Below are 13,964 nucleotides of genomic sequence, written 5' to 3'. Positions count from 1 at the left end.
AAATAACTTTAAAAAATTACATTTTCCAGCCCATCAGCGGAGATAAGCGAACGCCTATCCATCAACGTCAACCGGAACGCAACGGCCGGGCCGGCCTCCTATCCCAATGGCATCGTCGTCGGGTTGGACCCGAACGTTCCCGTACCTTTGCTGGAGCATGGAAAGCTACGACGACCTTCCCCTGTAATGGATCACGACATCAAATTTTCTGCGCTCATTTTCCAAAACAGGTCCTGCCTTCCGCTTGGTTAAACTGTGTCGGTTCCAATTTGCATTGCAGAGCACCACCGCACTGACTGGGACTGGGAACCGTTCGGCCAACTACTTGCTATTGCTGCTGCGGGCATTGGAATCGGATTGGGATGGGAGTTTTTCCGGGCTGATGTGGGCGACCGGGCGTGTGTGTAGGTAATACTCACCGAATCTGCAGCTCTGGCTCTGGTGAAATGTCCCGTGCGTGGCAATCAACCGTTATGTAACCGTCCCCGTTCAGGTAGTAGTTGAGATCAAACTTTGACTCCTGAACTGTGAAATCAATTAGAGACGAAATAGATTAACCATAGGATGCTTTCGACCTTTCGGCAGGTATTATGGCATCATGCATTGGGGTGCAGGGTGAGTTCAGCTTTAGCCGCTTATGCTTACCGATGATTTTCAGCTTGGCCGATTTCCGGTCTATCGAAGCGAACGTTTGCACCATGCAGGCGTACTCGCCGGTGAAGTTGGCCAGCGGCTTGATGATAGCCATCGCCCGGTGTTTGTGTAAGCGCTCCTGTGACACTACGTAGCTGGTGTCCACCCGGTTTTTGAAAGATTGCTGAAATTGATGGAATACTATTAGTTGTGCTGGGAACATTTTAGAATTGGTTTAGTATGAACATGAAGATACAAATTTTTCGATAAATGTAGCGTATCCAAAATATATCAAAAGATCTTCTTGATTTCTCTGGTCAATCGACACCGTTCGGTAAAAGTTATAGTTCTTAACATACGACCCAAGTAACCATGAGACACGACTCACGTGCTAATAGAGTTCTTTAAAACCGCCGTGTTCTTTATTGGCCAAACAAAAGTCCTTTTTAGGCTTATAAAAAAGGCGAGGACCGTGACGTACTTAATGGATGGACCCCTAACGCCATTTTTGCTACAATGAGCAGCGTTACACTATCAACCATATGTATTTGTTAAACCTTCATGAAGGCAAATCAACATTGTTGTACATACATTTGCCAGTATTTTAGGGTCATCCAAACTGTTATGTAATCCAGTTCATGTCATCTAAAGCTGTGACAGTACATGTTAGGTATTTCATAACATTACATAGCCAACTGTAATTTAAGCCCTTTTTAAATCTTCCGAGTTATTCCAATATTCATTTGGATGCTACCTAGATCTTTTTACTGCATCAGCCTACCCAAGTAACAATGAATGCTGAACAGTGAGAGTATTAGCTGAACAGTGACTGGTTAATGCTGTCAGTGGCTGAACACAATGACAGCTGAATATTGGTCTGAAGTATGGCTAGTTCTACCTCTTGAATCAGAAATTAATAGATGGCTGAATATCAAGTTGAATAGAATATTATTCATCTGTGTAACCCATGGTGTAACCAGCTTCAAAACATACACCAACATGCAGAATTAATCATCTGTTGTTCAACCTTTAATCAAATAATTTTTGACAGCTAAACCAAGCATGTTTTCGTGAAGTGCACAATACTTCTTCAGCCTCAATACTGGCTTAGTTCAACTTATGTTCTTGACTATTCCAACACAACAAGTAATGCTCTAGTTTTCGAGTATACGTATACAATTGCATGTAGTGTAGGTGCTAAGGTGAGAGACTATACATCAGGAGGTCCGAGTTCAATTCCCATTTCCCACAGATTAATTTGTACATTTCGAAACATCTCTTTTGGAAATAGAAGCAGCTTATGTTTTATTGTATGATTCTGTTGTAATACATTAACGCATGATGTTAATCTCAGAATTGAAATCCCCAAAGATACTGCTGGGTAGAAATTCAGTATCATGATTTTTGGAAATGAGAACATTATTTCGAAGAATTTAGGTAAGATTTACTAAATGTACTAAATGTTGTACAGAACAATATTCTTGCTGTACTACCCATTGGCGTAGCTAGGATTTTTTCCTGGAGGGGGCCCAGGGGGGGCCTGACTTGAGATGGATTTTAAGCGGGATGGGCACCCAATATGTGAATATGTAAATCGGTATTGTTGGTTTGAGTAATCAAAATGACTGTTTTAGATTTGTTCATTGTTTAGTAAACTATATGAGTACGAACAATTATTCCAAGATTTTTTCCATAGTGATTCCATCATGGCTTCTTCCAGAAATTCAATCAAGAATTCATCTACGGATTCTAGGAATCTAGACATTTTTTCGGGGATTTGTCCTAGGATATCTTTAGAGGTTCCTCCAGTAATTGTTCCAATGCTTTTTTCAAAATTTCCTTCAGGAATTTCTCCAGAGATCCTGTGAGGTATTTTTGCAGGTATTCAAAGATATCTACAGGGCTATCTCCATATATGCCTTCCAGAATTTCACTCGAGATTGCTCCAATAATTACATCTGAATTGCTGCAGGAATGAATTCCAGAAATTCTTTTAGAAAATTTTACTTGGAGATTATAAAAAAATACTCCAAGAATTGCTTGAAAAAATTGTACAAAAAAACCTTTAGGGATCCTAGTATTCCTTTAACAATTACTGCAAATATTGATTTCTTCAATTTTTTTTTTCATCCAGGAATATTCCAACAAAAATTCTTCCAGGTATTCGCTAAGACAGCTCTCCTTTGATTCCAGGGAATCCTCATCGTGTTTCTTCAGAAATTACTTCAAGAGTTCCTCCAGGGATTCACCGGAAATTTCATCTGTTATTCTTTCAAAAACAAATTCCGGGATTATTTAAAAAATGCCTGCAAGAACTCTTGTTGGGATTCCTTCAGAAACTCCCCAGGAATTAATCCAGGATTTCAGGTTTTCCTCAGGAATTTCAGCGATTTCTTCAGTATTTCCCTGAGAATTCTCCAGAAACTCCACCTGGATTTCCCTCAGAAATCGAAATTTGTATTTTATCAGGAATAAATCTTGAGATTCCTCCAGGAATTCCTCAAGGGATTCCATCGGAAATTCCTCCCGGATTTTTTCCAAGAATTATTCCCCCAGGGATTCTTCCAAGTAATTCTCTAGAAATTCCTGTATGGATGCCTCCAGGAATTCCTCAAGTGGTTTCTTAAGAATTACCCCAAAAATCCCTTCAGAAAGTCCTCCATGAATTGATCTAGGAACTCCCATAGGAATTTCCTCAGAAGTTACTACCGCAACTCCTCCAGCAATTCCTCCTGGAATTCCTTCAAAGTTCCTCTAGAAATTTCCTTTGGAATTTCTTCAGAAATTCCTCCAGTTATTGCTTCCAGAATTTCTCTCGAGATGCCTCCAGAAATTCATTCAAGAATTCCTCCAGGAATTGTTCCAGGGATAGTTCCCCGAAATTTCCCCAAAAATTCCTTTACAAATTTATCCAGGAATTCTTCCCAGAATTTCCTGCAGGAATTTGTCCAGAACTTTCCAGGCATTCCTCCTGAGGCTCCTCCAGAAATTGCTTCAGGGATTCCTCCAGGGATTTTTCCAAGAATTTTCCCAGGGATTCTTCCAAGAATTTCTCTAGAAATTTCTTTCTAGATTCCTCTATGAATTTTTCAAGAGGTTTCTTCAGAAATTTTCTTCTTTGAGTTTCTCCATGGACTCTACCCGGGATTTCTCTAGAAATTCATCTGGAGATTGCTCCGGGAGTTCTTCTAGAGATCCCTCCCAGAATTCTTCTAAAAACTCCACCAAAAATTTATCTGAGAATTTATCCAGAGATTGCTCCAAGCATTAGTCCAGAATGTTTTCCAGGGATTCTTTAAGGAAATTCTCCAGAGTTTTCTCCAGAGATTTCTTAAGAAATTTCTCGAGAGATTCCTCCAGGAATTAATACAAGCATGTCTCCAGGAATTTATCCAGGGGTTCCTCCATGCATTCCTCCAGAAGTAACTCCAAAGATTTCTATAGGGATTCCTCCAGAATTCCTTTAGAAATTACTACCGCAATTTCTCCAAGAATTTATCTAGAACATCCTCCAGGGATTCATTAAGAAATTTCCCCAAGAATTCATCCCGGAGTTTATCCACGAATTATTCCAACAACTCTTCCTGGGATTCCTGCATGAATTCCTCCTGAGATTTTTCTAGGAATTCCTTCAAATATTTTTTCAGGAATCCTCCAGGAAATCCTCAAGGGATTTTTTTTTTAATTTCCCCAGAAATTCTTTCCGGAATTTATTCAAGAATTATTCCAGGCATTCTTCAAGGATTTCATCCAGGCATTTCTCCAGGGACTTCTCCAGGAGTTCTACCATGAATTTCACCAGGAATTACCTCAAGTATTTCTTTAGGAAAACTCCCGGGAATTCATTCAGGAATGTATCCAGGAATTCCTCCAGGAATTTCTTCGGAAATTCGTATAGTAATTCCATCAGAAATCCTCCGAGGAATTCCTCCAGAAATCCTTCCAAGAATTAATCAAGAAATTTCTTCATCACGGTTTCCTCTACACATTCCTCCAGGAATTATTTCATGGATTTCTCCAGAAATTCTACCGATGATTTCTCAAGTACTTCTTCCAGAAATTCCTGCTGAAATAGCTCCTGGAATTACTCCAGAAATTCCGCTGGAAATTTCTCCTGCAACTCCACCAGAATTTCCTCTCAGAATTTCTCTAGGAATTTCTTCAAAAATTTCTCCATTGATTCCTTCCAGAACTCCTCTAGAGACTCTTCCAGGAATTCATTGAAGGATTCCTCGAAGAACTGATTAAGGGATTCCTCCTGGATCCCAGAAATTCTTCCTGGGCTTTCGCCTGGAACTTGTTCGGAAGTTCCTCCAGGAATTCCTCCTGAGGTTCCTCCAGAAATTTGTTTCAGGGATTCCTCCAGGGTTCTTTCCAAGAATTCCCCCAGGGATTCTTCCAAGAATTTCTGTAGAAATTTCTCTAAGAATTTTTCCAGGAATTCCCTAAGAGATTTCTTCAGAAAAACCACTGGAATTCCTTCAGAAAGTCATCCAGTAATTCATATAGGAATTCCTTCAGGATTCCCTATAGGAATTCCTTCAGAAATAACTACCGCAATTTTTCTAGGAATTTCTCCAGAGCTCCTTAAAAAATTCCCCCAGCAATTCATCCCGTAGTTTTTCCAGGAATTATTCCAAGAATTCCTCCTGAGATTCCTCTAGGAATTCTTTTAAGGATTTCTTCAGGAATCCTCCAGGAAATCCTCCAATGATTCCTTCAGAAATTATTCCAGAAATTTCTCTGGGAATTTATCCAGGAATTATTCCAGTTATTCCACCAGGATTTAATCCAGGCATATCTCCAGGTACTCCTCCAGGAATTCCACCAAGATTTACCCTAAGTATTTCTTCAGAAATAATTACAGGAATTTCTTCAGAAATTGATCCAGGAATCCCTCCAGGAATTTCTTCCGAAATTCCTACAGCATTCCTCCAGCAATTTCTGCAGGAAATCCTTCAGAGATTGCTTCTGATATTCTTTCAGGAGATTCTTCAGGAAATTCTATAGGATTTTTTCCAAGGGATTCTTTCGGAAATTCTTGCAGGTATCCTCCAGGAATTATTCCATGAATTTCAACTCCAGGGATTCCTCTAGAAATCCGTCCAGCAGTTATTTCACGGATTCCTCCAGAAATTCCACCAGGAATTCCTCCAGGAATATACCAGAAATTCCTTCAGGGATTCCTCTAAGGATTTTTTCGTGAGAATCCTCCAGTAATTCCTCCAGAAATTACTCTGAGAATTCTTCTAAAAATTTATTTTGAAATTTCATCAGAAATTTCTCTAATGCTTTAGGCATTACTCCAGTAACTTCGCTAGGGATTCCGCCAGGAATTTGTCCAGAAAATTCTCCAGGATTTCCTCCAGAAATACATCTAGGAATTTCTGAGAAAATTTGCTTATGATTTCACAAAAAAAATGTGTCTTCGATGCTTCGTTCTTGAGTTATGATTTTTCAAAGTAAGTGGTGCCTGTGGAAAATGTTTGTTTTCCACTGGAGTTTTCCGGAAAATTAGGCGACTCTGATTTTTTTTTTTTCAATTTAGTTTTTGTTCATTTATATATGATCCCTACCTATGAAAAAAATTGCAACCTTCAGAACCATTGTAACAATTTGTACGATAATAAAAAAATCCCCTAATGCTCCAGGCATTAGTCCAGGAACATCTCCAGGGATTCCGCATGGAATTTGTCCAGAAAATTCTCCAGGATTTCCTCCAGAAATACATCTTGGAATTCATCTAAAATTTTCTGATGCGGATTCTTTAGATTTTTTTTCTTGAAATTCCTCGCATAATTGGGTTTTTAAATTAAGAAAAATGTATTGATTTTTCGATTTTATACGAAAGAGCAACTTTTTCTGAGCCACTATGATTTTTTTCAGATTTTTAGAACTTTATTTTGGTGCCTAAAATCAATTTCAAAGATAGTTTTTGAAATCACCTTTTGACAGCTGGGTAACTGCTTGACAGCTCAGCCCAGTACAAAATGTGACGAGGGGTGATCCGACAAATCGCTCCCATACAAACTTCAAATTGATTTTTAAGTTGGTTCCCGGGCACCAAAATTCATGAAAATTTGGATTTCGGCTCAGTTTGGCATGCAGATTCCGAATATGGAATTATCTCAACACCGCTAAAGAAGCCAATTGCTCTTTGAATTCCTCCAGGAATTTTATCCAGGGATTCCTCTTAGGATTCCAGGTATACTTTCAGAAATTTCTCCAGGGGTTCCTGCAGGTATTGCTCCTAGAATTCTTATAATGATTTCTTCCAAAATTTCGTTAGTTCAAAAATTTCAGTAATCCGTTCATAATCTTTTCAGAGATTCATCCCTGGTTTTTTTTTAGGATTACTTGTAGATTTTTTAATAATTTGAAGGATTTCTAGAGGATTTGTGTTAGATTTTTTTTTATTTAACGACTCTTTAACCGTTAAGGTCATTCAGGTCGGTTGTTAGAATTCTTTTAGATAATTTTAAAAGGACACAGAAGCCAAAAAATTCTCCAAGAAGTCATCCAGGAATTCTTTCACAATTATCTCCGAGAAATCTTCAAGGAGTCCAATCATGGATACCTTCAAGATTACCCCTTGCAGCACCAGCTTTTAAATATATTAAAACTTCCTCAATGACCATTTGAATTTGTGCATTGTTTTATAGAAACACAAATACCCCTGGCCCACGAAATAAAAGAAATTAATAGTGACCGACTAGAAATCACCTCAAGCATGGTTTTAATGAATACACTCGCGTTTACGCTTCAGCGATTTAAAAAAGAAGATGTACAAAGCAATGTTATTTATGTAATTCTGGTTATATAATATTTATAAACAAAAATATATAATTACATAGACCATTTTGAACAATGATCTTGCAAAGAGTGACAAGTTGAGAATAGTCTCCAATAACTGTCAATTTAAACATGCCAAATAAATGTCTATTATAGATTTATATTTGTCACCACGACAGTGGTTTTCAGGGGGGGGGGGGCTGGCGGATTCTGAGGGGGAGCCTGGCCCACCAGCCCCCCCCCCCCTCTAGCTACGCCAATGGTACTACCTAAGAAGTCGCAGGACACGTTGAGCTGAAAAAAAAAGAGCCCATCAATCCAAAAATTAGGAGAATTTAATCATATTTTGGAAAGCTATGACAAAATGTTGGTTGTTGACCAAAAAATTGAAGTCTTTAAAGTGGCATCTAGCACATGTATTTGAATTGCAATTAATTTGAATTCAGTATTTTATTATGGGGCGTAACTACGTTTATTTTGAAGGTGCTTTGAAATGTATAACTTTTTGTAAAATAGATATGGACGGACATTATATTTTACACAAAGTGGGGCAAAAGTTAACACACAGAGGGACCACTGACTGGTAGAGGAGAAGAGCTCAATAATAGCATATTTTAATATTGAAATCAAAATGTGATATTGGTTTAATTGATCTAAGAGATAAAAGATCTAAAAATAATATCTAAAATTCACTCCTGGAACATCATCATCAGATCATATTTAGATCTTGTGAGATCTAACCAATAGCAGCAAGTTAGGCTGACACAAATTTTAATTTTCTCTTATGTCACCGCCCCCTCGGAAAATTTTGGTCGAAATTCAACATTTTGAGGGGGGACACCAATAAATTATTCAAGAAATTTCAAAATTTTAAGGTGAAATTAGAGTTGCACATAAAATTTCTTAATAAATCCGATAAGTTCATAGATTTTGCCGAATTGTCTGGGTATTTCTTCATCAAATACATTTATTATTTATTGCCCTCCCCCTTAGCGAGCCAAGGAGTATTGTGACAAAAGAAGAAAATGAGATTTGTTCCGGCCTTATTCGTTTAATATTTAAATATCAACTTTTGATATTGTTTAGATGTTCCAGGAACATTTTTCAGATATTATTTTCAGATCTTTATTCGCTTATATCAATCAAACCAATATGGGGCTGTCCATAAACCACGTGGTCATGTGGGGGGGGGTTCGGCCGATGACCATTTTGTATGGACGAATAAAAAATTTTGTATGGAGTAATGACCACGCGGGGGGGGGGGGGGGGGGGGCGGTTGAGAAGTCCCAAAAAAATGACCACGTGGTTTATGGACAGCCCCTATCACGTGCTTCCTCTACCCGGGAAGAGTTCGATTCATGTAAAACCAAAAACTCTTAAAGGTGTGCAACGGAGCTTGTGAGAGCAGGTGATCAAACTTGTAACAATTTACCTCTCACCTGAACTTTGCCAAAAAACAACTTAATTTCGGTTTGTTAATTTTCACCCTAACTGGTGTATTAGGGTTGTAGCTAATTAATTTGGGTAAAATTTAGATCGAATTTAAACGTGCATGTCCAACTTCAAATGTTAACTGGTTTAAAGTATGTATTTCTATCACTTAAGTGTTAAAATATTATGATACAGTTTGGGAGCTTGCTAAATGACTAGATTCGAACCCCAGCCAACAAACTGGTTCACATTACTCAACTACAACTCTGCTAAGTGAGCCCTTACTCGATTAAGGAAGATTGTTTAAAATGCACAGATTTGCGCTATTCGCACAAATCTGGAGGCCATATACGTACATTTCCCTGAAATCATTCCGTCATATATAACTGCAGATGAATTGATCTGTCGCGATATATAACTTCGATTAAAACTGTGTTTGGATATCAATATGATTTTCTTTTTACAAACAACAAAAAATAAAAAACGAAAGCGAAGCGATTTGCGAGTCTTGATATTTTGACCAATAGCTTTATATTCAGATACTCTACCACTGAGCCGTTCATTTGATGTTGTAGGATGCAGAATTTTGGCAAATAAAAGTATTGTATGGACTGGCCAGTAGGCCAGCAGACGGGCGATCTTAAAACATAAATACATGACCGAACCGAAGTTGACGCTGCCGGCGGAAGGTGATGGAAAAATTGATGTTGACGACCGTCCGGGAGAAGAAAACCTTACCCAACATCAGCACTAATGGAATTCCACGATACGGCCAGCACGGTCCTGGTTCAGCGTCGAAGTAAAATGGAAACCCAGGTAGGAAAATGAAATATTGTCGTCGCGGTTGAAACCCGAAGTTTCCTCACACCCGACAGCCGAATTTTCTCAAAATCTATACGTGAAACATAACGTCGGACGTAATGCGCTGGACAGCGGACCTGGCCCTCTATCCAGCGCTTTGTGCCCGACGTACGTCCGATACATGGTTTAAGAGAAACATCGATTTTCGCGTGTCAAAAATTCCGATTTTCAACTGCACGAACAATAACACCTGAGTTCTCTTCGTTTTCAGGTTCAAATTTTTGCAAACATCAAAACATTCACTTTCCACTGCCACCGCAATCAGATTCCCCTTTTATAATTTCAGATTTACAAATATGAACTTATAAACAATCAAACTCTATAGATTGCACTATAATCGCAACAACTGCAGAAGAGATTGTATTAGAATGCTAATTTGAAATTACATTATTGTCCATTTGAAGTTGAAGTTTTACAAGACGTAGAACATAATCGGATGAAATTGCTGACTTCGTCAACGATTGCAGTTGATTAGTTATTGCATCTTTTATAATTTCAACTTGATCTGTACATAAAAAGGATTTGAAGTTGCCATTCTTATGTGATCTCTGGTTTGCTGGGACTTTACCCCACACTTACAAAAAGTGTAATAACAAAAAAGACATTTTGCGTGTTCGTTTAAGTGTTAGCTCATGGATTGCAAAACAACTGTGGAGTCTTCGAATGAGTGTAATCAGTTTTTGTTCCTTTTAATTCCGCCCTTTGTTGCTTATCTTTTGACAGATACGCGTATTTCGACTACCACTTGTAATCTTCCTCAGTGTCAGTTATCCACTAAGGAGGATTAAATGTGGTAGTCGAAATACGCGTATCTGTCAAAGGATAAGCAACATAGGTAGAAATTAAAAGGAACAAAACTAATTACACTCATTTGAAGAGGGTATTTTAAATTAGTGAAAAAATACCGTTTGCAAAGTAACCATTTTTCATTAATTCTTTGCCAGAAAACACATTCAATTCAATTTAAAGATATTCTGGTCCAAAATCTCCAGCACTATACTCACAAATGGAAAAGGGTTTTTCGTCGGTATCCATTGGTACACCGGCTGTCCGTCCAGGAACCACTTCAGCACGAATCCTTTCTCGTTTTCGTCCACATCGTACTCACAGTCCAGTATCAGCGGGTCAGGATTCTTGGAATTTTTGTCCAGCAGATATGTGGAGGGCACTTTAAGGCTCGTAATCTTCACCGCCGCACATACTGAAAGAGGAAAATGAAACCAAACGAAAAAAAAACGTTAGTTATAGTCGCTTGATTGATATGATGATGGGGGTTGGATCCAGGCCGATTCCCGGGGACAAATTGTGTTTCTAGCACCAAATCAAATTGTCAGTTCCGTATGGATCATCTAGCCGACAAACTGTTCCATTTGAGTGCTCAACCCATAAATTGTTTTCGTTTTCGGCATCTGACTTTTGCCGCCAGCGGCTGCTTCCTCCTCCCACGCCGTCATCGTAACCCTAACAATTTTTTTGGAGCAGATTTTCCGAATGGTACCACCACCGGTCGCTCCGAGAGTTCCCATTCCGTGACAAACTCACATAAACATTGTGCCAACACAGCGAAGATAGGCGCGCAATCAATGGAGAAAGGCGAATGTTTGCAGTCCCAGTCACGCTACCGCGCGCGCTGGGCTCTTCCTGTAAATTATGACCCAAGTTCTGCTTCAAACGGACCGAACCCACCGCAACCGACCCATACTACAGCAGCTATTTCGGCCGCAAAGTTCCGGGTCGGGCGGTGAAACAAAGCTTTCTTTCGTAGTTGAAATCCCCATTCTTTAAACATTTAAGCCGATCGAAGTGAGTCATTTGGATTCGATTTGCTTTCCGTTTCGAAATCATGGATCATTGGATATACTGACGAAGTGAATGCAATTCTCATGTAATCTAGTGCACGTCACGGAAACTAAGGATTTGAGGAGGTGAGTGAGGATTGATAGTACGTACTATAGTTTTCAATTGATTGTTGATTGCTTGTTGTTTAGGTTTTGATTGGCACAATTGTAATTCAAGAGACGTGATATTGAAGCTCTATAATACGAAATGCTAGTACATACGAGATAATCATACAGATTTTTCAAAGTGTAATCTGCTTGATCGAAAAACTTCAATTACAATTAACCGTAGTGTGGCCAGCAAAAAAAAAACACCCGTAGAATGCCGGCAGGGTACCCGGGTACCCACGAAACTGAAATGATCATATCTCCGTTAATTTTCCACCGATTTTAATTTTTTTTTTGCCTCATTCAACTCACAAACTTATTATCTATCGATATAGTATTTGGTTAGACCGGTCTGGTCACCGTCGGTGCCGGGAAATCCGGATTTCCGGGCTCATGTTTTTATACAAAACAATGCTTGGAATTTTCGGTAGGTTAGTGGCAATATCGGTATCAATCATCCTAAAATTGCTTCAGCATATAGTATCTGACCAGCCTGCGATCATAAAACGTGTTGACTTTATAGCTGCGATTTCGGATCAGGCTTCCCGTGGGGTCATGGCTAGCAATGGCCACTATACGGTATCTTAGGCTCAACAATGTGGGATTTAATATGATATAAGGACATGCTCCCGAAAATCCAGATTTTCCGAAAACTACAGTCATCATGTGGCGCAACCACATTTTTTCTAGATATATAATGAGTTTCTGAGTTAAATGAGCCAAAAAAATTGAAATCGGTGAAAAATTGTCGGAAATATGATCATTTCAGTTTCGTGGGTACTCGGGTACCCTGCCGGCATTCCACGTAATAAAAAAAAATCAGCCCCCCCCCCCCCAATTAAACCCTCAGGTGCTCGAGGGGTCACATTTCCATGATTTCGACGATACAACCGAGCATGATAAACGTGTTCGAGGCCTACGAGGTGCGACAACAGCGGTGAAAAAATCTGGCTCCAATTGGCTAGGGGGTTACAAAATGGTGAGTCAACAACCTAGAAGCAGCGTTCAACATAGCTCTGGTCCTCACAAGCACAGTCATTCATGAGTGAGTATTAGTGTGGGTCATCGGAACCGTTTTCTCAGATCAAAGCTTTTTAGGTCCCGTTTCGGGTCCTGAGTATCTGTGCAAAATTTGAGCTCGATCGGTTGCGTCTACACTTTGCGCATTGCAATTGAAATTTGTATGGGATTTTGTATGGGAAAACATACTTTTTTGCATTCTTGCCATACGTTGAAAAAGTTTGTCTGAAGCTTTTTAACCGATACTGTAAAATGATAGCCTAGGATGTTCTGAAAAACTTTGTTGAAGACCGCAAAGCGATCCGATGCTTGTGAAAATAGTTATAACCAACGAACCACATGCATGTGTTTATGTTTTAACATGTAAAGGAATAACAATAGCAACAAAATCATGCTGTTTCGCCAAGCAATGCCAACGCTATAACTTTTTTCATAAGCATCAGATCACTTCGAGGTCTTCGACAAAGTTTTTCAGGACACCCTAGGCTATGTTTTCACTTTATCGGTTACACGGTTTTAGAAAAATTCGAGCTTGTTATGAGAAAAATGCAAAAAAGTATGTTTTCTCATGTAAAACTCCATACAAACTTCAAACGCGATGCGCAAAACGTAAACGTAACCGATCGAGCTCAAATTTTGCACACTTATCTGGGTCCTGAAATGGGATCAAAAAAGCTTTGATCTGATGGGATACGATTGAATTTTTCATTTTTCCATACAAACGATGACCCACTCTAGTGAGTATCCATTCTAGTGTACACGCTAAAGGCTGGGTAATTCGCGCAATACATATCTCATTGAGATCATTAGCCTCTGCCCAGCAACTCCTATCCCTGCATCCACGTGGCACCAACCGGGTTGCGAGCAACCTTAGGGTAGATCGGGTAAACCGGGTAAATATCCCCGGTGGGAACTTTGATCGTAGGCTGATAAGAAACACGGAAACAAATCTGATCCAGTTTTTATGATTCACAAATCATAAAACATTGAAGTTTGACATTTTATGAAATCATGATCACGAATCACAATTTCATAAACTGAGCCACAGGCTTGTTATTTGCTCCCACAATGTGCCTCAAATGAACGTTTTTGCTCTCTTTAGCTTTGTGCGTTCCTACCGAAGTCGTTTGCGCGGGAGCGATGCACAAAGAGAGAACGGGAGCGAGACAAAGAGAAACTTCGAGCCACTTGAATTAACACAAAGTGTAACTTTTTTGTGCCTCATTTTTGAGGAACCCGGTAAGTTGGTGGACTATTTTTATGGTGTTGTTCGCAGTATGA

General features: G+C 39.2%; 1 protein-coding gene across 1 annotated transcript in view; it reads right to left on the bottom strand.

Moving 5' to 3' along the window:
* LOC115257876 (uncharacterized) overlaps positions 1-11,171 on the bottom strand; it is a 102,394-nt gene extending 91,223 nt beyond the window's left edge. The window contains exons 1-4 of the mRNA XM_062857911.1: positions 11,080-11,171; positions 10,722-10,953; positions 646-817; positions 420-525 (exon numbers count right to left, since the gene is read on the bottom strand). Of these exons, the coding sequence (XP_062713895.1) occupies positions 420-525; positions 646-817; positions 10,722-10,953; positions 11,080-11,171 (602 nt within the window). The remainder of the gene's footprint in view (positions 1-419; positions 526-645; positions 818-10,721; positions 10,954-11,079) is intronic.
* Positions 11,172-13,964: the final 2,793 nt, after the last annotated feature.

The sequence above is a fragment of the Aedes albopictus genome, chromosome 3 (genome assembly GCF_035046485.1).
Source record: "Aedes albopictus strain Foshan chromosome 3, AalbF5, whole genome shotgun sequence".
Classification (NCBI taxonomy): Eukaryota; Metazoa; Arthropoda; class Insecta; order Diptera; family Culicidae; genus Aedes; species Aedes albopictus.
This window is presented reverse-complemented; position numbering and strand designations above follow the sequence as displayed.